General features: G+C 34.9%; 1 protein-coding gene across 8 annotated transcripts in view; it reads right to left on the bottom strand.

Annotated features, from left to right (window-relative positions):
• Positions 1 to 25,451, bottom strand: part of CACNA2D1 (calcium voltage-gated channel auxiliary subunit alpha2delta 1) — a 361,729-nt gene that overhangs the window by 171,545 nt on the left and 164,733 nt on the right. For all 8 annotated transcript variants that reach the window (XR_002434297.1, XR_002434298.1, XR_002434299.1 and 5 more), the window contains one exon: positions 2,909 to 2,968. Coding sequence is in view for 4 of the 8 variants with exons in the window: in XM_021384460.1 (XP_021240135.1) it covers positions 2,909 to 2,968 (60 nt within the window). In the remaining 4 variants the exon portion in view is untranslated. The remainder of the gene's footprint in view (positions 1 to 2,908; positions 2,969 to 25,451) is intronic.

Raw genomic sequence — 25,451 nt, 5'->3', positions numbered from 1 at the left:
CCTAAAAAGTAGTGGTACACGCACTTGACTCATTTTAGATTTTGATTTTTTGCTTCAGCCATCTCATATACACTCAACAATCATCCATTTATTAATAAAAATAATGTATATGTAGCCCCCACCTCTACATCAATCTGTGCATTCAGAAAGATGTACAAGATTTACAGAAGGATAGGAATATGTGACTACTTTAGCTAAAATCAGATGTTCACTGTTCAGTAAGTCACTGGGTCACAGATTCAAGTTCAAATTCCTATTAATCAGATTTCTATGTTCACAGCTATTTTTCATTTTGGTAAGGATTAACAATCTATTTCAGATAAAGTCAAAATAAAATTTAAAATTTCTTAAATTTTGGTTAAGTTTTCTTTAAAAATAGATTTAAAGCCAACAAAAAACACTTAAATTTACTGCACTGTGCTTCTTGAAGTGGTTTCAATTCAATATACTGCAGTATAGAAATAAGGAGAGATTCTGCTCTCACTGAACTACAAATAACAGGAAAACTGGATTTTAGTGGATGTTGATAAGTGTTTCTATCAACATTTTAGTTTTATCTTCTTTTTTCCTGAAAGACAGTTCTCTCCTTTAGATTATTCTGACAGTCTTGATATGAAATTAAAACCTGAAATAAAAAATATGGGATGAAGTCTGGATCTTCAAAAATATTTCCCTGTACCAATTAATTTAATATCACATTTTCTGACGATACTGAATTTTTGTTAATAGTGATATTAACTTGAAAATGCTTAAATGCTTCTTTTGCTATGATCTGTTCACGAGTGTATACTTAGAATAAGTTGTTAGAACAGGTGATGTGGCAGTTGCGATTGACTAATCCCTTGTAGCTCTGTACTAAGGTCATCCCTCTTTGCCCTTCCTTTAGTGGATTTATTCCACTAAAATCAGCCTCTATATAACTCTCTTGAAGGAATGTTCACAATATTTATTCCTCAAAACTCCATAGGCTATTATTTTGTTGCATTGTGACTGTCAAGGACATCAATGATCACGAACTCACTAGAAGAAGAAAGACCATTTCAAAGAACTCATTTCAACAGTTACTTATGTGCAGTGGTGCTGGGAAGGCTTTCATCACACTAAAACAAGTCCTGGGAAAGGAAATAAATCTCACAGAGCATGATGCAGACCATTGGTAATGCCATCAAAAGTATCAGAAGAAATGCTATCAGTGAGAACTGAAGGAAGTTTTACAGTGTATCTTCTCTATTACATCACAGCCATTAGGAGAATGAAACTTACAGTGAAAATTAAGTTTATCAGAAAGATCTGTGTGCAAACTAATTTGAACAGGCATTTTCCAAAAAGTAGGCCAGAAGAGAAGAAAGATTACTTCTGGCAAAAATGGAGCAAATTAAATTATAAGAAGCTTAATGCATTTATTTTAAATTTAATTGCATAACCTAATGTCAAGGTTATTATATGGTGCACAGCTAATTTAAAAACTATAAGACACAACCTTGGTTTGTAGTTACTTTATTATAAAACCAAATGTCTTTCTTTTCTTTTTTTTTTTTTTTACCACAGTCTTTTCTTGTATCATAACATTAATATAAAATTACATTTCAAAACTACTTTGAGGTCTCTCCTTGACAAGGAATTCCAATGACACCAGAAGCTTCTCTGGTAAAAATGACTCCTACTGAAAGTAAAGGGTGAAAACAAAAACAAAAAGGAAAGACAGTATTGTTGATATGAACTCAATGTATTCTGTAAGAATGAAAGTGATCAGAAGGAGCATCTGACCTTGTTCACACTGTTCTGCACAGAGCCTGCAAAACCTGTGGGTTTTGTTTCCTGCTCAGAACAGTCATAGGTCAGCAGAAAAGGTCGCTGTAGAATTCCATTACTGCATCCTCATGAAAGTGACATTCTTGTGTTTTACTATGTATTAGAAGCTGCGCCTGCACAGGGAGCGCATGTGAAAACACTCAGACCATATCCAGACCCTTTTGCTCTCTGGAAAGGCTTAACCTCAGAGTCTGGGTTGATTTTTTGTTGGTTTGTTTTTGGCTTGTTTTTAAGAACTCTATGTCCAAGTGTATGAGGAACACTGGAACATAAAAGAAACTTTGGAAAAGCATTGTGCACTTAACTGCGTACCTGTATAATGCCAGTGGATGTGCAAAGTTCAAGTTAGCAAAATCACATAGAAGCACCACCTGCTTTTATTTCTGAAGGAACAGGTAACAGTGGCATAATGAATGGCTTCGACACTCTGTTGGAAACTATAGTCTAAAATTGAAGGCTTATAACCGTATAGCACCATATTAATTTGACTTGAACGATTATAAAGTATTAATGTTGCGCATTTTGAAATCATACACTCATTTTTCAGTCACATCTGAAATGACTGAAGATGATAATTTAGAATTTGACCAGCCTCTTTTGAAAGTACCAGAATATTGATGAGATGCTGTCATTAAAGTATAGAGAAGGATTCTTAAAATACAAAGTTCCTGACTCAGGGTATGCAGTCACATAAACAACAAAACTCTTTTATATTAAACTTCTTCCTATCACATAAAAACAACCTGTTAAAATAATTTCTATGATTCTGTGTTTCAGAACTTGGAGTAGCACAAGCTTCACTGGCATTAGCAATCACTCAAGAGACGTCTCCTCTGCAATTATTTATTACATATTGAGACAAAAAGATGTCCTGTATATACCTCAGAACTACATTATTTGGCCTGTGAAGCTCATTATGACTTATGAAGGGAAAAGTCCACTTCATTCTCTAGAGATCCAGACTGAGGCACTTGTTACTGAATAACACATACATTTGCAGGTAACGATTTCTTCTGCGGTGGATGTATAAACAACATGTTTGTAAGAATAGAATTAACATTAGAAGGAGGTTAAAAGGAGAAAAACTGAAACTTACCCCAAACTCATCCCTCCACTGATGTGATGCTTGGTACTTCTCTGCTTCTTTAGCGAGGCGCTGAAGACCAAAGAGAGGACACACATTTTAGTTTTCCCTGATTCTTCACAGAGCAAAGTTTCCTTATTATTTTCTTCATACATACATTTTTTTCTTTATATAATTTTAAATATCCATGCTTTTGAACTTAATTGAAATTGAAGCATATTTGAGTGAAGATGTACTACATAACCTTTTCAAGAATTCTATTTTGTATATTGTTTACACATCTAAGCACTGCAATCATGCGTTAGATAGTTTAACGTTCCACTGTTATTTAAGAAGTTCTAGCTAAGTTTGAAATCCACCAATACCTTTGTTAAAATACTTTCTCCTTATACATCTTGGCTTATATGCATAAGTTTAATCTACCATCCAAACACAAGTATTTATTAGAATCTTAAAACACTATCGTGAATGTTTATTTTTATTATAAATTATCTGTCTTCAATTATACGAAGTACTGACAACCTCTGTGATGATTAGGGACCCAGAAAAGCTTAGTAATTTGAACTAAATGTAGTCTGGTCCAAAAAACTCAATGAATGTTTGCCACTAGAGAGCATCAAGCATGCTCCTAGAGGGCATTTTTGCCATTTAACTTAGTTTGAAAGAAGGCCAGTTTGTACACTGAGACACACAAGAAGTAAAGGACATCAGACAATCAGACGATTCCCTTTCAAATCAATCCACTTTGTTGGTGACATGTTCCTCCTCAATAAATTATAAACTTTTGAAAGATAATATTTTTTGAAAAAAACATTTTTATATGTTATTTCATTGCAACTTTAAATAGAAAAGCTGCCAAACATTATGCTTGTTCTCCAGTTCTGCTACAGACAGAATCCCCAGTGCCTGCAGCCCTGAGGCAGGCACCCATCCTGGAAGAAAGAAATTACATGAACGCAGTTCACATGGACTCAGTTATTTCCTTATTTTTGAGTGGGTGACTTTGAAAAATGTATTATTTTACAGCTCCATAAAACTGTTAATTTCTGGGTAGTTATGGTCTCTTTCTAACAGAGAATTGTTATACTTGTTATATCCACAAGGTAACTAGGAAACAGAATTATTTACTGTGTAACGATAAGTACAATGTAGGCCCAACAATTATTTTAATATTCATATCAAATCCTACACAAAATGAACTGGTGGTCTAAGCCACATTTTCAGTTCAGTCAACTGTCAATTCTTGTTAACAACCAAGAGAAGAATGACTAGAAAGTTCATGGAAGCTCGGATTGCAGAGCTGGTGCTGTCACAATCTCATCTCAGCCCCGTACAGGAGGGCAACCACCTTGTTACGTGACTGCATGTGGACACTGCATCTCACCCCTCTAACAAATACTAGTTGACAACTTTCATAAAGCAAAATTTAAGACCTTTTCCATTTTTTTTTCATTTGCAATCATCTTGTAAAATCATCAAAATTTTGCAAATCATCTTGTAAAAAATAATTATGTGCTCTGCTACCAAAAAATAAGTGAACCTTCCTGTGTGTTTTATTGTCAATTCAAATTATTTTTAGCTAACAAAGTTAGTAGCATCTTAGGGGCACTCCCAACTAAAACTACCTTCTGCAGTAGCTAAATAGCACATTTACAAAAGAAGAATTGTAATCTAACTCAATGCACTACACTGACACACAGTCTAACTCTCCCTTTACCTCAATGGACAAATCCATTACCTCAGATATCTACAGTATTGTCAGTTTTCTGGTAATACACTAGAATAGTTTCATAGGTTTCGTTTCTTCCTTCAATATAGCCAGTTCTGCATCCAAATTTGTCCTGTCCTAGTATGAGTACAAGCTGATTAAATCACGTTTCACCAGACTGTAGCAAAGCAAGACATGACACTTTATACACAAGTAAATAGCGGCAGCTAACTGCCCTCATTTCTCTGCCTGCTTCCCTACCTGAATTAATGAGAAAGTAGCTATGTTCCTTGACTCAAAGACAAAAAATAAAAATAAATAAAATCCCCACCACCTGACTGGAAATACACATTTCTCCATAGCCAGGCCTGCTTACAGTAGGAACAGCTACAAGCTGATACAGCCTTGTGATGTCTTCATCATTGCCTATCTGAAGAATCTCTGCATTTTACTCTATTGTGTATCAATTTAACTTAAGTACCAGTTACTACATAAATTCTCAATCAACTTTAGCTGGAGTGAGCACAGAATGTAGTCTTTTTCTCAGTATTGTATATCAGAGATAGAATTAAAGCCTAGCCAACTTGATATCAGTCCTGTATTTTCCCTGAAACAGATAATCTTTTCCATCAATAATTCCCATAAGTGCTATATGAATGATTAACAGCCAGTATAATGGCTGTTAGCCAGGACTAGAAGAAATCTGTAAATTGACTGTTCACAAGAGTAAATCATTTGACCTCTCAAAGTGGTGACCAATACTGTATTTTCACCTTATATTCCTGCAACAGAACACTCCTGTAATTCTATAGCCACGTGAGTTATATATGTAAAAACAAAGATCAGTATGCTACAGTATTCTGATTACCCAGCTCATCTTCAGCAGATAACTATCATTATCTATGTGCAGGTTACCACAGGGGCACAGATTGAGTAAGGACTTCATTTTCAAAAAGGAGGGCTTTTTGTTGTTGTTGCTTGTTTTCCATTGTGTTTTTGTTTGTTGGTATTTTTTTAAAGACAAACATTAGTTGACAGGAAATGTGTGCATTCCAAAAATACAGAATCACTCTCTCCTGAGTAGTATCTTTAATAAGGGAAGAGTATTAGAAATAGAATTTAAAAGAAGAAAAAGTCTTATGAAACTAAGATTATCTCAGAAGTTCTTCATTTCTATGCAAGGAAAAAATCTACTACTATGTATGGACTCTAATGACTGAGACATTCACCGTTCCACAGGGAGAGTGATTTGTTAGCAGAAAGAGTAAAAAGCCAGCACTCCTGGGTCAAAAATGCCTAGATGGTGAAGCTAACTCAAATTACCTATGCCTTTTTCTGCAGCAAAAAGAGAGACTAATTTTTCATGTCTCTTGAAGAAGTCATGCCTGCTTGCTTTTGAGGTATGCAAATGTCAGGTCTCGCCTTCCCTGTTTTGATGGAGGAGTCTCAGGAGAACACCAGAAGAGAAACACAACAGCATGCTGACACCTGACACAACCCATTTTTCATTCTCATTACCTACAAAGGTTTAATACGGCAACACTTTCAATGCCATGGCCCATTGCAGTTTCCTATACATTTCTCTAGCAAAGAGCGAAACTTTGAGCCAAAAGATATACAGAACAGATTCTAAAACAAACATGCAAAATAGTTATTCTGCATATTAGGCTTCACTCATTTCTCACTCTGTATCTTGTATGAATGCTGCAAAGGCAAGAACTGTAAAAAGTTTTCCAACTTCTTGAATGAAGCTCGATTTTAATATCATAATTTTAGATAGAAAGGATCATAAACCAGACATCACTGAAAAGAGGTGAAGGAACAAAACTAAAATGCAACAATATTCTGGTTTCCTTCAAGGTATGAAAGCTCTGTATAGTCTTCTGGAAAACAAGGATTCTTGGATTATGTTTCAGTGATACTCAAATTTGTGAAATAATAAACAAACTGAGAAATCATGCCCGAGAAGATAGAGCTGCAAATAGAAACAAAATGCTGTAACACATATTCCTATGCTTCTGGAGGATGCCTGGCAGAGCTGGAACACAGCACTTATACAGATGGGAACAAAAAAGCTGATGCTAGATTTAGCCAGTGCAATTGATATGGTAAGTGCTTAGAAACACTGTGATTAAACAAGCATTCCTAGATGAAACAGGTATTTCTATTTTATGTTTTTTAATCAGTGAAAACTTCTTTTTGCCTTACTATGTTCTGAGTATCAGTTATTCAGAGTCCGTTATCTTAAAGGCCCTTCAGAATACCTAGATTGTTAATAAGAGAACAATTATGCCTTGAAAGACAGCCACTGCTCACAAATAAGTACTTTCATTTTTTTAAACCATAACTGAAAGAAATTGGGAGCTACCTGCTCCTAGGGTTTCTTTAGATCTTTCAAAGATAATTGTTACCTTTAAAACAAAACAACTTATTGTGAAAGATACAAAAAGATGCAAGTATTATTTACTCCATTAGCCTATGATCTTTCCTTTAACTTTCAAAGGGATTACAAAAGATTACCAGAAACTACCTCAAAACCCAGCTGCCTGTCAATCTCAGAAATGACCATTTTCAAAAGTCCTGTCCCTAGATTCCAAGCGTTTGCTTCTATCTCTGAAAGACAGCCTTTGATGCAATGCACACAAGAAGAAAGAGAGCTGAAGAATCTTTATCTGATCTGAAAAGATCAACTCCCTAGGCCTGTTCATCTCCCAGCCTTCCCTTGTGCGCATGTCTTATCTTTATCTTTTCCTAGCCAGCAAAGAACTCTTTCAGCTAATAGCCTCACTAAAAATATATTCAGTACAACAAATCAGTCTTTTGCATGCTTTCTACACTCCTTTAAGTATCTTGTCTTGAAAATAACATTTGACTACCCCTTTATACATTATTACAAAAATGTGTAAGCTTCGAAATATTTGACATCAATAGCCTGACACAGTTTTATAAAGTACTGAATCCATGGTGTCTTCAAGGTTATTTTAATAAAAGAAATACCCAGGGAGAATACACAATATCAGGCTTAAAAAGAACTGTATGTAAATATGGAATGAACTTTAAGCCCTAATTTTAAAATATGATCTGAGTATTCAGTTCTGCTCTCGCATAAACAAGGTAAAATCCATAAGTGTCATTTACAACAACAGTGTTAAACATGGTTTTCACATATGTATCTGAAACATAAATGCTGTTCTTCTGTCGGTGATTACAAAACGCACTTCACGTACAAGACAGAAATATGGGAGGAAAAAAAGTTCATCAGACTGGGATGTAGTGTATGAAGTGCCAATGGAAATCTGACACTAATTTCACTACAGCTTTAATGCAGACTGATAGAAGTTTAAAGAATTTATTTTCACCTTAGTTAGCTGTTACATTCTATATTAAGCCAAATAAGAACATTTTTTTTCTAATCGTTGATTCAATTCTACTACCTTTATTTGCATGGAGCATATTTCATTTTTCTTAGTAAACTTTGGTAATGAACTGGTCAAATACGATTACTTTATTCATGAGTTTCCCATTTCTTTATTGGCTAAAAAAATCATGCATTTTGGCCCAAGGAGGAGAGGATTTCAATTAGAAATATTTCCAAGTTGGAAGGTCAATAGCCCAGAAGTGACCATAGGAGTACTTATGACAGCAAAGACATTAATGATACATGAATAACACTTTTAATTGTCTTTGTTTCTATAATCCCAGGAAGGGTAGGAAGGATTAATAGGGACTGATCATCATTTTTTTTTGTAACTCTCCTGAATATATTTGGTATCTGACCTTCCTGACAAGTGGGCATTCATAATTATTGCCAGCACAAAATCTGATCTAGATTTGACAGAGATGCAGCCGTTAGCCTTGCCAAGATGGTTCCAATCATAAAACAATGTTTTAGACTGAACCAAACACATATGTAATTCCAGTCATTTCAACTCTAACCACAAGGTTTAAGATCCACTCTTCCAGATTTCTTTTCACCTTTAAAATCATTTTGATTGCTAACACAATCAATCAGTTTCCAAAATAATTCATATTTCCCTACTTCAAATAAGAACTTTTATCTTACGTATTACTGTATTCCATTATGTAAATGCCGTAACTCTCAATGTAAGTGTAACCACAATTTCAAGACTCACACAATCATTTAGCTACAAATCATACAACCCAATTCAGACACTTCTTAGAAATAAAAACACAATTTAAAAGTGAATTTCCAGCAATGTAAGAAAGGCTAACAGTGTAAATGAATACACATTTGTGGTTTATATACCCTTCACCACTAAAGCAAAATGCAGCCTTTGCCACTTTGCTTACAGGAGTGATTATGCTTTTCAGCTTCTACAGATAGGACGTTTGGGTAACTATGCTAACTTATGAAGACTTGGAATAAGAAAACAGAGAGAGAAACTGCTAGGTCAAGAGTAGATTATGGAAAGATGCAGTTACAGATCTCCATCTGTCCCTATTTTGTTTCAGTCCTATCCAAAACAAATGGTTCTCGTAAAAATCAGAAAATTCCCCAGCTCAGTTGTAACCTCAGTTACAAATTCTTACACTAAGAGGACATGGAGGAACAGACAAGGCAGTAGCATAACACAAGATATACATCGTGGTCACTTCCTAAAATAACCAACAGACTTCTTATTTAACGCAGTATCCTCTGACAGCAGCTTATGCTCCCATTCTTTGCAGAGTTTCAAGTAGAAATAAGAAATGTAAAAATATTTCCAGTTTCGGATTTGTTTTGATTTTTTTTTAATATATATTTGCTTTTTGTTTTTAAATTACGACTGCCCAATACTGATACTTACTACTTCATCTTTGGTGTTACCTTAGAAGCCCATCTTAGTCTATGATGTTAGGCGTGGTACCAGTGAGCAGCTAAAGGTGTTACTCTACCCAAACAGGTTTCAAAGATTAAGACACATCAAACTTTATTTATTGTTCTTGCTTATAAAATGGTTGTTTTACACAAGTCCTTTCTAACTGATGCAATGAACTGTGAAAAGCAATGATGTTTCTTTCTCTTCAATTTTCTACCTGCAGCTATCATCCTCACAATTTTTACAAAGAGTGACTCTTTAAGGATACAGTACAACTAACTGTTTACTGATTTAATCTGTAGAATAGTCATAACTTGTATAGAAAATAAGACACAACAAACTAGAAAAGCATAAAGAAGGGCAAAATAAAGTGTTGTTTATAAACTGAGATAATTTCCCTGTAATACAGAATACACATGTACATGATAGTTAGTTTGACCCTATAGCTGAATGCCCTTTGGTGCTTCAAATACTAACATATGAGGAAGCAGGAAAACTGAAACAAAGCAGAATGAAGAGTTTCTGAATGTATCCTTATTTTCCTCAGTATTTAAATGCAAGCAAGCACACCAGACAAAATCAAGAGAGGGCAAGAGCAAACTGATTCTTTTAGCACATGTTTACTGCATATATAATTCATGTCCCATTTAAAGCATTTTTATCTCCATGACAGAGAAATAACATATTGAAAAAAAATGAGCACACAGTAATGCAGGTGGTAATTGCATCATATTTTCTAGACTTCATCTGATTAAATGTGAGGTAAGTCATAACACGTTTGCTTCTGTGCAGGATGTAACCAGCTGTATTATGTGTGAAAGTTGTTAGACTCTAATATATTTGCTCAAGTAATCCTCCAGCAGTTGCTTGAAAACTTAGGAGCTGACAGGATTCATGTAATGCCTAACAACTTTTTTTTTTTTCTCCTACAGCATCAGAGACAGAATACATTTATTTCAAGCATGGCCAAATTTCCCTTTTCTACATCTGAATTTTTAAGGTTATTTTATGGTGGCTGACAGTAGGTGTTTGTTTTCTGCTCATCTCCAGCATGGTTTTATCTCATGTATTCATACTGCAGAGTCATGGCCTCTCTCTCATTCTAGCATCTGTTGAGTCAAATGATCACAGTCCAATCCATGGTCTGTTAATGAGAGCATCTGAAGCATATAAGGTCACAGAAAAAGTGTGTTTATAACTGATTTCACACATTCAGCATAAATCTTGCATGATATATTTACTCCCCAGTGACCGTCTGGAGCCACTTTTGCTTATGTCATAGGAAGGAACAAATGAGTCATACTCCTAAGAAGAAAGGCCATATGAGAGATCTGCTGATATTGTGAGCTTTGCCACTTTTCAAATAGATTACTGACCTAAATCTATACATAATCTAATGCTATCAGCAACTAAAATAATTTTTTAAAAAGCTGATGTTATACTCTGGACCACAGTTCAAAATAACACCTCCAATTTTATCTTCCATTAACTCCCTACTGAAAGGGAGGCCTTTCAATATATGAAGGAGGGCTATAAGAAAGAAGGGGACAGACTCTTTAACGGAATCTGTTGTGACAGGATAAGGGAAAATGGGTTCAGACTAAGGGAGGGGAAGATTTATATTGGATATAAGGGAGAATTTTTTACAGTAAGGGTGGTGAGGCACTGGAACAGGTTGTCCACAGATGTGGTGGAAGCCCTGTCCTTAGAGACACTCAGGGTCAGGCTGGATGAGGCTCTGAGCAACCTGATCTAGCTGCAGGTATCCCTGTTCATTGCAGGAGGGTTGGACTAGGTGATACTAAAGGGTCCCCTCCAAATCAAACAATTTTATGATTCTATGATTAATAACAACCTAAATTGGTAGAATTTTTGTTATCTAGAGCTGTGTTAGAAAAAAAAAACATATTTAATTAAAAAATAAACATAATTATTTAACACATTGTGTGCTAGTCTAATGCATTTCAAGCAATCTCTGCTTTATTAACGTGGAAATTTTATTTCAGACATTTTTAATCAGTTTTTATTAAAAGATGACCTCATATCTAACACAAGGCTAAAAAGAAATCTAATACAAATAATTGTTTATCTTGTATTTATTTATTTAGAAGATAGAGCTTTAAAGGATTTCTATAGCTTTAAAAATCCTACTCAAAAAAACTTTCTTTTTTTCTTTTGAAAAAACATTCAAGTCAATCTTTATTCATGTTATTTAATTAAATGAGTGAAGAGTGATTTTCCACACAGAAGTTTCACCCTTCTAGCTGATATGCAATTCCAAAGCAGATGGCCTTAAATAAACGTATCCGGTGGTCTGAATAAGATCAGAAATCAATGAGAAGCCAGATCTGACCTAGAGTATGTGAGATTATAATACTGCTGGTGAAGTTAGTACTTTCTGGCATGAATAATCATATTGATTTTAATAGCAAAAACTGGAACAAAGAGACCTAACCAAACACATCACGCATAGAAGTTTGGACTGTGCAGTCATCTGTCTCTGACAAAACTTTAATATACAAGGAGTCAAAAAGGATAAAACCAATAGGCCATTTGGCACAGTAACAGTTCTCCATGACATAAAAGCTGCTCTTCTCTAAAATATGAAATAGAGCTTTTTTCTCCTATTTCTTCCTTTCTCATATTATGCAGATTTAAGAATGTAGCTAGTGGTATCAAACTATCCAACGGAAAAAGCGAAACTGGCATAGTGCCAGTACTTCTACTCTTTCTACTCCTAAAGCAGTGCTGGAAGAGTCTTCTACATACACTCTAGTTGGGTAAGATTTAGTAAGAATCTAAAAAACTTCAGTAGAAGTGAAATGTGCAGTTAATGTCAAACAATCTTTGATTCTGTCCTGAAAGAAAATCTCGGAACAGCTAGAACTATGGACTACTGAAAATCATTTTAAAAAAAAAAAAAGTGCACAACCGGTCAATATTGCAGGAGGGATACCGCCATGTACCAGACTGGAAAGTAACAGGTTTCCACTTTACCTTGGACTCTGTTGTTCAAAATCCTAACTAGCACAAAACTGGTACAAAGTGAAAAGAAATAATACATGAGCCATCAGTGGGATAAATTAATAAAGTGTACAAACATTCCTGGAGAGCATCTTTCTGAGAACCAGAGAGCGGGACAAAAATCCAGCCACAATGAAAGACAGAGGTCCACAAGACTGACCTCCGTTACTTGGAACACTGAGGAAATGTCATGCAACTTTAATATGCTGCAGAGTGTGTTTACAAAGTATTCCTGTTCAGCTATTAGTATACAGCAACAACTAACTCAAAAAATTCTCGTCAGAAGCAGTACTTTGTTAATTCTATATTTTCCACATTTATGGGAAGAGGGAGGGAAGAAGGAGGTTCAGTTTGCAAGCTTTGAGTACATTTCTAGGATGTGTGGAATCAGGAGATTTGAGAAGCTGTGCAATATTATGACAGCTTGGTACTGCCAAAATGTTTCAGTAGACAGCAGGCTAAGATAGAGAGAAATGCAGATAAAGGCATGAGGAAAATTGACAGAAAAGGAGACTAAGAAATAGCCTGTCAAATTCACCTTGACATCTAGCAGTGACATTTTGCTAGAGTGGTTTATAGAATCAGTAAAAGACTACTCTTAGCATACAATTTATCCCTCTCATTTCCAGAGGTTCCAAGCCTTTAGAGCTTCTTATTACATTTTCACTCTAATAATTCATATGCCTTAAATGGAAGCTACATTAGTGCTATATTTTTAAACAAGCTTGAAGGACACATGCTGAAACCATTAGACTGAAATTGCCAACTGCTCTGACAAATCACAAATTGCATAACACCACCAGCTACAGTTCACTGCCTGCCTTAGGAAACTCTTCTCGGCTTCACAGCTGAGCTACTAACTTCACAGCCATGATTAGAAGATGACACATGCGCTGAGTAGGCATGCCTTGTTACCCTGCTTCTGCAACTGTAATACATGTATGGTTTTTAACCACACAGGGAGAAGTCAGAACTATGTAAATTTATTTTAGAAATAGCCAAATTAACCCACTCCAGTACAAGTGTTATTACAGTGCCACCAATGTAATTTTTCTCTAAACTAAAGGTGAAAACTAATCAACATAGTCACAGTTCAGCTTTGTTCACAGCTCCTTTGAGATCTCCTTATTAGGTTCCTAGTTAGAAACAAAACAAAATGAAAACCTCAACTGCTTGAAGTATACACATACATCAGGGACAACTAAAATCTGAGTACAATCCAAATGGGAACAGAGGCAACTGAAATACACATACAGCTGAGAAATTTCAAGGGAAAAAAATGAGGAAAATGAAAAAAATCAAGTAAACATCCTTACTAAAGACTAGAACACATTGATGTAGTCTTCATCACTTATGCAAGGAAAACACTAATGAAGTCAGTTATGTTTAAGCAAAGGTTGAAAATGCAGTTGCATTTTGCCTCATCACCTTATAATTGAATTGAAAAGGAGTTTTAACAGAATGTTGTTGTATGCAAGTTCAGTAAGAGCATATCAAGACTTCATTCAAATAACTGTTTATCTTTTCTTCCTGTTGTTTTAGAATTTGAGCATTCTACTAGTTAATGCAATTCATAGAGGTAGAGTACAACCATTTCAAGATGTGTAGTGAGTTCTGGATTTACTCAAACTTTCTGTGCTGCAAAACACATATAGATGTAATGTTATAATCCCATAAGAAGATCAGAAAGCTGCAATGCAGAATGAGGAGACTACAGCAACAGCTGAAGAGACCAATCAGCTGTCTCTTTCAGCTACATAATCAGAAATAGCTTTAAATTCTATCAGAATTGCATTAGTGTTGACATTAAAAAAGAACAAAATATTATTTCAACAAATAAGAATGAACAGATCTTATTATCACTTCTTCTGCAGAACAGAAGGAAATTATTTTATTTAAGACACACTCATAACCAAAAACAGCTTCATAAGGTTCAAAGTAATTAATGACTTATAATAAAATGAGATAGCACTAAAGTCATCATTAGGATTTCCAGAAATAGGACATATGCAGCCTCATTTATAATAAAATTCAGAACTTAAATGGTGAAACCATAAAGTGAAGAAAACAAAAATATATTCTCCTGGATTCCGAGATGTATAAACTAGTATCAGTCTGAATTTGCCTGATTAGAAGTACATTTAGAAGAATGAAACTACTTTGAAAACAACATCAAAAACTAGCTGAATAACAAATGTGGCTTTAACAAATTAAGACAGTGTATTAACAGATTGGCAAGTGAAGGAAAAAAGAGCAGGTGACAGGTGCTGAATAATCAACTGATCTGACCAACAGTCCATGAGTAAAAGCCAAGGAAATGTATTACTGTTGGCAACAGCAGAAACAAATCGTACATAAAAACTGTGTGCGATTTTAAGGCAATGTTTCCCTAATAGAAGTAATTCTATCTAAAATAAATAAAAAGTGCTTAAACAGAGTCCTGTAGAAAACTCAAGAAACTGTGGAAAGCAATATGATCTTCTATCGACAAATCACAATTTTTTATTTTTCTTTTCCTAGAAGCAATGTATCCATTATAATGAAGGCACTGGAAACAGGCCAAAACCTCAACTGGTTCTGCATCTAGCTTTGCACTGAGTTGGCACAATTGTTGCAAAATAGATCTCCCAAAGCTATCCCAAATAGTCTGTGGCTCTAAAGGGATTTTAAGAAAATAATGTTTAGCTATAAGATCTGTTAATGTGCAAATCTTGTGCTGTCAACTTTCCTTCTTAAAATGAACTTGCAAGCAGCCAGAGGGTGCAGTCAATAGCTATGGGAATGAGGCATTCTTATTGGGCCTAAACATCATTATTTTCCCCCATATCCTTTTTAAAATATCATAAGAAATTACCACGTAGATTTAAAACTCGTCATTTGTAAAGCAAATTGAATAAAGGCACAAATACATTTAGGACATCACTAAGATTCCTCAGTCCATCTTTCCCAAGTCCATGTAATGCTTTATCTGCTCCTGGTAGCATACTGAGGAATAATTAACCATGAAGAGTCCTTGAGTCTTCAGAAACAAAGATTTGAAAATCGGCTTTACCCTCACCTTCTTGAAAAGATTTTAATAATAAAATATCTCAGTACTCTTCTCTTGCTCTTAACTTATTACCTAACCTACATTGTGCTCTTCCTCTCCAAATACACAGGAGCATCTGCTCTTTGGAGTTTCTTCCCTTTGCTTCAACTCTTTATTATTTGGCTTCTAGATTCTAACCTGCAGCCAGCTCTTCTAATTACCTCATCACTTTTCATGGTCAAATAATAAGAAATGATCATTTGACAGTTTTTGTCAGTAGTGACCTTCCAAACTTATTTGAAGTGCTTTTCCTTAACGGCTTCCAAAATTCCATTCCCTGATGGCTCTTCATTTTTCTTCGCCACCCATAACAGTCAACAAAAGCTGTCCCAATTTGGGAAATTTCATTTAATTTGTTCAACTGACAATTAACACAAACTTCTAACAAATTGGTTGTTGTATTGTTGTATTCTACTGGTGGCCATTCCTAATACAGAACACCTTCTGTCAGAGGTGGCTTTTCTTGACTGATTCCAGTTTGGGTGCTTCAGCAGCGGCCACTGTATCTGTTCCTGAGCCATCTGGAACTGGCTGCAAGCGCCTCACCTGACAACACAGCAATGCAGCTTTTTCTCCTTCCTTCTTTCTCCGTGCTGCTTCTCTGCCTCCTTCTGTTCTACCTGCACACTTCCAAACCAATTTGAATAACCACTTTCAGATTTAATGTCCGATAAATCCGTCACCCTTCTGAGGAACTATGCTTTTTCTGCCCAACAACTACTTTATCCTTTCACCTAATCTTAAATAATAATATAAATAAACAATACATAAATTGATGTAAATAAATAAATAATGATACAAATCTTCTTCATTTCTTTTTTATTACAGTGCTTCTTCTAAACTTTCCCAAATATCTCTAAAAATAGGTATCGCACTCTCAGTCTTCTCTATCTCAGACAGCTTTGAATTTTTCCTTTCAAGCACTGCCATGTGATACTTTTAAAAACAATTCATGCTGATTGTTGACCTCTTCTAGAGAGGTTTATTTACTATCTTCTTACTCTCTAACAGAAAACTTTCAGATTCTAAGGTAAGTAACAGCCTAAAAATGAAAAGTAGGTGAAAAGTGACTGTTTAAAAAGGTGCTCTCTACTTCAGTCTTAGTCTCTGTAATATCCTTCCCTGTCCTTCGAACGTGTAAGAAACTCAGCTCTTTTATGCTCCCAATGAGTTCTCTGCCATCAAATAATAGTTTTGTCATAATATAGCTGGAAGGTTGTAAAGCGACAGTTCCTGGACCTATAACAATAAAAAGTTTTTAGTGGATGTGACAAATTTGTATCCAGGTAGGTTCAGGTCCACCTAAGGTATATAAGTATTCAGTACATATCCATAGAGCTGGCTATTAAAAGATCTGAATAAGTATATTAGCATTTCAGTAAATGTAAATATATCTCTCAATGTCACCAAGATCCATAAGAACTTCTCCCTTAGGATGAAACGCTTACCCTACTGAAGTTCATGTGTGGGCTTCCACTATCTTCCCTGAGATTTCACTTCTGCTGCTTCAAGCCCTGTGTGTGAGATGGGGAAATCTATAACTGGAGCTACCCTTCTCGATTCAGTGATGATCAATAGCCATGCATTGCCTCAACCATTATCTCTCTTTAGAATCTCTTGTCATGTCTGTGTCATATATCAGATAAAACATTGATTCTTTCCTTCTAGGCATTCTTGTGATTATAAAGAAAATATGACTTAGTTCAGGGATACCATTAACATGTAAAGTGAAAGCTGGTTCACATTTCTGCATTGCATAAGATCTTAAAAAAAGGACTCGTATGTGAAAAAGTATTGGTTTTTTTCAGCTCAAAACCCACAGTCTAAAAATTAATGTTGCATATTGTCACGGCTGCAGATGTACAGATGTACTTAAAATCCTTTCACAACCATTCTGAAGTACTGCTAAGAGTATTTTGTGTATAAAGGAAAATAAAGCAGAGAGGTGAAATAATTTTGACCAAAATCATACTGTGTGTCAGGTGCTCATATGGCCTAAATCCGTGTGATTTATCCTTTGAGTGAACCCATCCAGTTTTTGTCCCAGTTATTTCCCCTCTTTTTATGATTCTGCACAACACCTATTGTTATGCTTAAAATCTATCTGATTGACTAGACTAGTCTATAATGTAAGCACTCGAATCAACACTCAAATAATTATTTCTTTACAATTAAAAAAAAAAGAGACTTTTCTAGTGCTACCCTCACAGGTGACACATTTGAGAGCTTCTACAAGCGGTTTGGATTTATCAATGATGACTTCCACCAAAAGGTGTTTAATTAGGATGTCTCACACTTTTCAGCGTATGAAAATCTAATTGCCACCTTCTAGCTCAAAGAAGGCAATCAAAAAGCATTATCCCATCTCAAAATTGCTTATGTATTTTCCTCATATCACTTGCAATTCTGGTGTTACTTTTTTTTTTTAGGCTTCCACACTTTTTTTTTCTGTAAAGAAAATATATTGAACTATACCAAAAGTTTAGTATCTCCCAAAAAATATGTTTTCTTTTATTCCAGCTAGATACACTTATGGAACATTATCATCTGAATCAAACTGAGAACAGCAGGAAAAAAATACAGCAAAGCTAAGACATAATTATAACAACAAAAAAACAGAGTGAAACCAGGTAGACACATCAACAATGTCACAGTGCAAGTGTATCTGTGTATCTAAAAGCTAGATATGGCAGTGCCTTGTCAGACTGGAGATTTGTTACAGCTAACTCAGTCTTTGACCACAACTGACCTGAGCTGCACTTCAGAAAATCACATAGATCATGCCCACAGGGAAGAAATGCTTCTACATTTCTGTTAAACTGGCATGATGCATTGCAGAGACAATATTCAGAAGTCAACCTGAATCTTAAATAAAGAGACCTGAGCTGAAATCTGAAGGAGTTGGGCAGACTGCTAAAAGTTTGGAATCTTTGTGAAATCTACACAATGCTCCTTTGAAGATATATATATATATATATATATACGTGCGTATATTTAATTTTGTTAAGCTTAGAAATACTGGAAAAAAGGATGAATTAATTTCTGTAAGTGGAAAGGCAGGTTCTTCTGCACTGTGTCCCGTTATTTTCCTGCTCAAGACAAACCTCTGCATCTAGATATGCATACTGCATTAGTATAGATTGAAAGTGCAGCTTCATCTTTGGGTAAAAAAAATGTTGCATCACACAATAGCTTTTAATTCATCATAAATTAACATCCCCATAAATTACAATAAAACAAATTCATTTGCATTTGAAATAGTAGTTTCAAGCAAATAAACTCTGACCTAAAGATCTTATTAAATTACATTACATCTAAGTTTAATTTTATATTGAATTCTTTGCCTACATCGTATGGTCAGGTGGTTTTAAAAAATTTGAACTTGGGGCATAAATAAGTCTGAACCAAGAAAATCACCTACAGTTTAGCAACATGAAGAACCTGGAGATAAGTAACAACCTCTACCACTCTATCATATGCCTATATCACTACTTGGAAATTTAATTTATGAAAGAACATTCCTAAAAAGCTGAGCTGTTCAGTAAGGTTAATGAAGAGGTGAAAAGTAAAGAACGTTCATTTGATTTAATAAATTAGAATGGTAATTTGCATTTAAACAAAAAAAAAAGAAAGAAAGAAAGAAAAGGAACTCAAAGAAATATTGAGCAACCTGGCTTCTTTTCTTTTTTTTTTTCTTTTTTTTTTTTTCCTCCCTACCATTACTATTTTTCCCTTTGGAAATGGAAATACTAGCAGGTGATATATCAGCATAAGAAATAAGAAACAATATGAAAATGTAGTGGCCGCTCCACCTGGCTTCTGGATACACACCTATGCTTTCTTGTTAACTCATCCTTGGATTGTATCAGCAAATCCACTAGAACTCTGACACAATCTATCCACATGATAGTGGGCATCCAACCTCCCAAATGCCCAAAAGGTGCAAAAAAAAAAAAAAAAAAGAAGAAGAAGAAGAAATCAGCCAACTCTGCCATCTCATATTTTTTTTGTAATTATAATTCAAAGAGAAGCGACATAAATGCAAAGCTACTTGCTGATTCCATCAAGTACACTGCTTTTATCAAACAAATACATAGAGGGTGCTCACATAAGCATCCAGATCACAACTTTGATTATTAATTTAACAAGAAACAAAGGCAAAAAAATGTCACTGATGTTCTGTGTGATTTTTGATTAAAAATGCTGTGGAAGGAAGATTTACTTACTTTGTGCTTCAGTTTTACAGATGCAGCATGATTACTAAACAGAAGAACGCAGCACTGTATTATACCACATATGTCAAATAGTTCACGCAAAACACTCATATTTGCATAATTAAGACTTGTATCGTGAAATGTGCCCATTTTATTAAATTTTAATCTAAAGGATTCATCTTTTGCTCTGAGTGCTTCCTCAAGTAAAAAAAAAATTTATACCATGTAATTAAAAAATGATCTATAATTTTTTTTTTCCAACATACCATGATTTAGGGCCAAAATAAATAATCCAGACAGATGATTGTTTACAGTAGTGTAATGAGCTTGTGTTTCGGTTTTGGTTTTATTTTGGTTTGTTTTGCTCATAGGCTGCTCAGCTGATTATTTTGCAGCTTTTTTTTATTTTTATTTTTTTGCTTTTAGCCTCAAGAAAACATAAAAAAAGACCACAATACAACTTTCAAAGGTAAGCCCAATGCATTTAAAAGAAAAAGAGTAGAAAGTAAGTTTCATTTTCTGTGAAATTATCAAGAATTCTTAACAATTTCAAACAGTATTAGCCTAAATTTATTATATTAATTGTCATGACTGATATGAGACCAAAAGTTTCCTGAAATAAAAACATATCTTAAAGAGAAACTACATGAAATTGTACTTTGGATGAAAGGGAAAGAATTTACTTGGATGAAGCAGAGAGGTGGATTTGACCCAGACACCTCCGCACATTAAGAAGGTCATATCTCACTCTTTTTTTCTACCTTTCATTTCTGCAGTGATACAGTAATACCAAAGGAAGGTGTCTACTTCTAACATCACAAAGTATTGCCCAGAGTGTCTTTTCTTTAGCTCTTACTTCAAAAGTGACTGAACTGGATTTGCTCATATTTGACAAAAATATTCAGATGTAGGCACAATTCTATCTGGGAAGCATTCATGGAAATCATAGAAGAGGAAAGGAGAAGATATTTGTATGCAACATTAAGACACAGTTTTATTAGCCTTCTCATAAAATCTCATATTTGACATTGCTCGAAGTGTAGGGAATTTCTAAATTCAGATGTCTGAAGATTTTTTCTCAACATGTAAGGAGTCAAAATCTTGACGTAGCTGTAAGAAGGCGTTTTACAATTTTAACAATCTTAGTTATAATGGTTACAGTCAATTCACTTTAGAATACTCTATCACTCTAATCTGCATTAGTAAACTGCTGGCTATACATAAAATTACCTATGCAAGAAAACCACAAAAGAGAATGACATACTGCTCTTAGAAGCAAACCGTGATCTTCTGAAGGTTTTCTACTCTGAAATCAGTAGAATCAGTTTAAGTAGCCTACAAATGTCCTTACATTAGGTAAAGAAAAGTGTTGCTTTTGTTTATTCAGTTATTTAATTTCATTTGTTTCCTAAAAGTTCTAGTCAATCTAGACTAGTAAATATTCCCAAGCACTCATTTTGCCTCTAATTAAATGCTTCACAGCATGTAAATAAAATCAAAGTCTCACTAAACTGAATGTTTTCCCAGGCTGACAGTTTCAAAATAATTAATTCTATTTCAGTGGATGGACATCTCTTCAGACAAATCATCTCATCTATCTCATGCACTACTAGAAAGGAATTTACACATGTAAAGAACATTTACATACGTACTTGCTTGTTTTCTTAACCAGTAATATTTGCCGTGGCTAAGGAGCTAAATAGTAAATCTTGAAATCTTTAATTTAAATTTTAGTATTGCCTCCCATCTTAGCATAAACCTAGTCAAGTTTCCAAAACAAAATACTTTCCAATTTGGATTAGGAGGCTATATTTGTTAATAATATTTAAAATGTTTTCAAAGATTGTTTCTAAGCATAGCATATGTGATTGTGTCAGAGAAATACTTCCTTTTAAGCAATCAAGTTGTCAGATTTGTTTCAAATAGGATCTACACAACACTACCAAAATCTGTTCAATCTTAACACAGATTTTGGTTTCTTTGCTTTTGTTGCTGTTCGCAGTTTATCATGGGAATAGCACTGATTGGATGGTATCATGAATCCAAAGCAAATTATGTTACTGATGCAAAATCTCTGTAAATAGCCTGGAGGAGAAAGGAAGGTAAATCTAAGAAGCTGTAGCAACAAGACGGTCATGTCATATCTGCTCCTAATACCTGCTCCTGAACCAGGTTTATTCTAAAATCAGTGGGATTTATTAGACCTATTCTGCCGCTACAGGCAACCAAACCCCAGTCCAAACATTTTATTTACCAGAGGTTTGAGATCTCAAAGAAGAACAAAAAGAGAAAGAAGTGCAACTGCTGTGTGTGCGTTCCCAGAGGAAGCTTTGCATGAAAACTCTTCCCATCATCTTGAATCAGAGGCGATAAGCCAAGCTGCCTGTCCCCTGAAGCCCAGATCTTTTAAGAGACTCACCTAAGGAAGACTGCACCAGAATAGAAGCCCAGAAATTTAGCTCCTGCAGAGCCATTCCTCCCTCTATGTAATTATGAACAACAAAAAAAAAATTTGCTCTTTTCTACTGGCAAGCAACATTGTCTTCAAGGAAAGGTTTTCTCTTGCTTGAGACAAAGCAGTCAGAATTATAGCCTGAAAGTACAAGATTCTCAAATAGGATAACTTTACTGATGTTAAATGTAAAATACTGAATTCCTCTTTTAGGGGTAAGTCCACATCATCTATAAGTTTAGTGTAAAGAACAAACTGTATGGAAATTTCAATACAACCTAATCTACACTACTTCTCCCTTGTCAACGGCAATATTATATTCTAGTTTAGAATTCTATCATCTCTAGGCACATAAGGATTTCAAGATGGTCACAAATTCAACAAAGCTTCTGTGCTCATGTGTATACAGTGATGTTTCTATCTCAGATAATTTATGTGTGCTAACAAAGCTAGGTCTGAGAGATTAACAGTTCTCCAAAATACCCAAATTTGGCATTTAAAACTAGTATTATGGTTACCTTACAAACAAATAAATACTTCTATAAATATGTAAAGCATTCCTTACCGGTATATGTTTGCAAGCAGCTCTGTGCAGTAAAGAATCCTACTATTTGCTCCTAAAGCAAGTGTGCTCAACGTCATTATCAGTCATGGGACCCATTTCTGTGTACATACCACAGAATTCTCTCCAGAATTGGAGTGTTGCAATACAAGACAAACTTTTTATGCAGATGAAGCCTTTTGCATACCAGAACAAAATAGAAATCCCCAAAGAATACGTATTCAAATAGTATCATAGCACATCCTGAATTATAGTTTAGATAATAGCCCAAACTGGGCTAAATTGATTCTCCTCAGCTGTTTAAATCTCATTACATATGCCCTATTTAATTTCCTCTCCGTTTAAATTGATATGAAACACAAAAAATTCTGTAAATAATTTAGTGTGAAAAGAATACATGCTAATTAAAAGCTAAAACTTGAAACTCAAACATATTATAAACATTTCTCTTCTTTTAAGAAAGAGATAACTTACTCTTTTTTCAATTTTGAAGCTGTCTTTTGTGTTGTTTTGAAGAGGCACAGAGTTTTTGTAGTATTTTTATACCAGAGTGAAAAGTGCTTACAAAGCCTTTAGGTTTCATTTGCTTTGATTTTATGTCACTAATAAAGATTTGGGTTTTTTAATGCTGTTTAAATTATAATGAAATTAATAAAACTTAAATGTTGTATTCCTAACCATGCAGTGTTATTTTTCGAAATTAGAAAATAATATAAAAGTCATCATTGTTAGTAATTGTTCTCTCAAATTATACCCTGAGCACTTAAATGCCACCTTTCAAGATATTACTGAGGTCAGATTTGCTGGCAGGTGTCAGTGGGAGAGGTGGAGGGGTAGCAGAAAGAGGGTGCATTAATGCAGCAGCACTTCCCAACAGTACATCCACGTGCCTCAGACACATAGAAGTCAATAATTAAAAATTCCTCTCCTTTAACCCATGAATTGCACTTCTGTATGCTTCACTTTTATGCCCAGTAGATCTTGAAACGGGTATTTGTACAGTAAGAGCTGAAGCTTTTCTTGGTCTTAAACAATTTTCAAGTAAAGATCTTGTGGAAAACATAATAAATCTAAGTACCATCCAATTAACATCTTACATTCATCTCTATCTGGTTTCAAAATTATAAGAAGTATCCAAATGAGTAACATCTGGATCTTGAGAAACATGATCTTATGTTAATTTGACTGAAACCATACAATCTTCAACTGTTTCCCACTTTTTAAAAAAATTTCAAAGCCACCTTTTTATCCCTCAGTAGACTTGTTTTCAAATCCACATTAAAACACATACTGTTCACATTCTTATTCTGTGCCACATATGGAGATATTCAAGTAATCAGTACACAGTTTCAAACATTTTCAATTATATTCCTACTCTTTGTATTCCTATTCTTTAATTGCTCAGTCATGACATGTATTAATGAAAATCTCTTTTTGAGATATGAAAAATGAGTTCTAGTTTCTGGTAAAATAAAAATGTGATTATTATTTCCAAGAAACAAGGAAATGCTTAAGTAACATTATTCCAAATGCAATTATTCTTATTTAGCTCCATCATTAGGGAGAGTATCCTGGAGACAAATGCTCTTCTTGAACCCGTTACTGTCTATTATCCAAACTATTTTCTGACTCTTTCTCTCACACAAATACATAGAAATTCGTGCCTATAACCATCTAATTTTTAAATCCAAATTGTATAGAATTTGGCAACATCACGACTTTATATTTTCAATTTCAGCCTTTGATCAGAAATGTGAGAAGAGACACCTACCACTTTTTATTTACAGAAGGTTGCTTTGTAGCTTAATTAAAGCAGTTTGTGACAGTTCAGAAGATGAGCATTTGCTTCTCCTGCAAGGTCTGACAGCATCCTCAGCTTAAATGTGATAATGCAACTTAGGGAAGAAATTGCGTGATATTAAACCTTAGCCCCCAGCTTTGTAAAATTCAGACCTTAATAGCCTTATCTTTCCTTTATATCCACCAAGTTATTGCACAGAAATACATGATTGTCAATTTTGCAACAGACTTTTAACTAAAATTTTGAATATATATAGATATACAATTGCTGCTCTGAAAGAAATGCCTCCTGTTTTATGGTGTTGGCCCACAACATCAAATGGGATGTTGGTGAGATGGCAGTAGAGGTAGAACCATTGACATTCATTGACACCTGCCAAACGTTTATGGAAACCAAACAGAGGACGTGAGCACAGCAAGGCGGTGAGTGGTGAATTGCAGCAGCAGTTACATGGTTTCTTGTTCTGGGTAACTAGGGACAGGACTAGAGGGAATGGCTTCAGATTGCGCTAAGGGAGACTGAGGCTGGATGTCAGGGAATAGTCCTCTGAGAGAGTGGTCAGGCACTGCAACGGGCTGCCCAGGGAGGTGGTGGAGTCACCGCCCCTGGGGGCATTCAAGAAATGTTTAGGTGTTACGCTGAGGGATATCATTTAGTGGAAAATATTGGTGATATGTGGACGGTTGGACTGAATGATCTCGGATGTCTTTTCCAGCCTTGGTGATTCTACGGTTCTATGATTCTATTATTCTATGACAGTGACAGTGGGTCACCTCTGCTGGTGCAGATTTTTGCGTGTGTCATGCAGGCTCTTGTCCATCGCTGGTGAAAATGCAAAGCTAATGGTGGTGACTATGCTGAAAAAGAGTGTTTTGTAGCTGAGAAT

The sequence above is a fragment of the Numida meleagris genome, chromosome 1, assembly GCF_002078875.1.
Source record: "Numida meleagris isolate 19003 breed g44 Domestic line chromosome 1, NumMel1.0, whole genome shotgun sequence".
Taxonomy (NCBI): Eukaryota; Metazoa; Chordata; class Aves; order Galliformes; family Numididae; genus Numida; species Numida meleagris.
The sequence above is the reverse complement of the archived record's forward strand: the minus strand, read 5'-3'. Positions and strand labels throughout refer to the sequence as shown.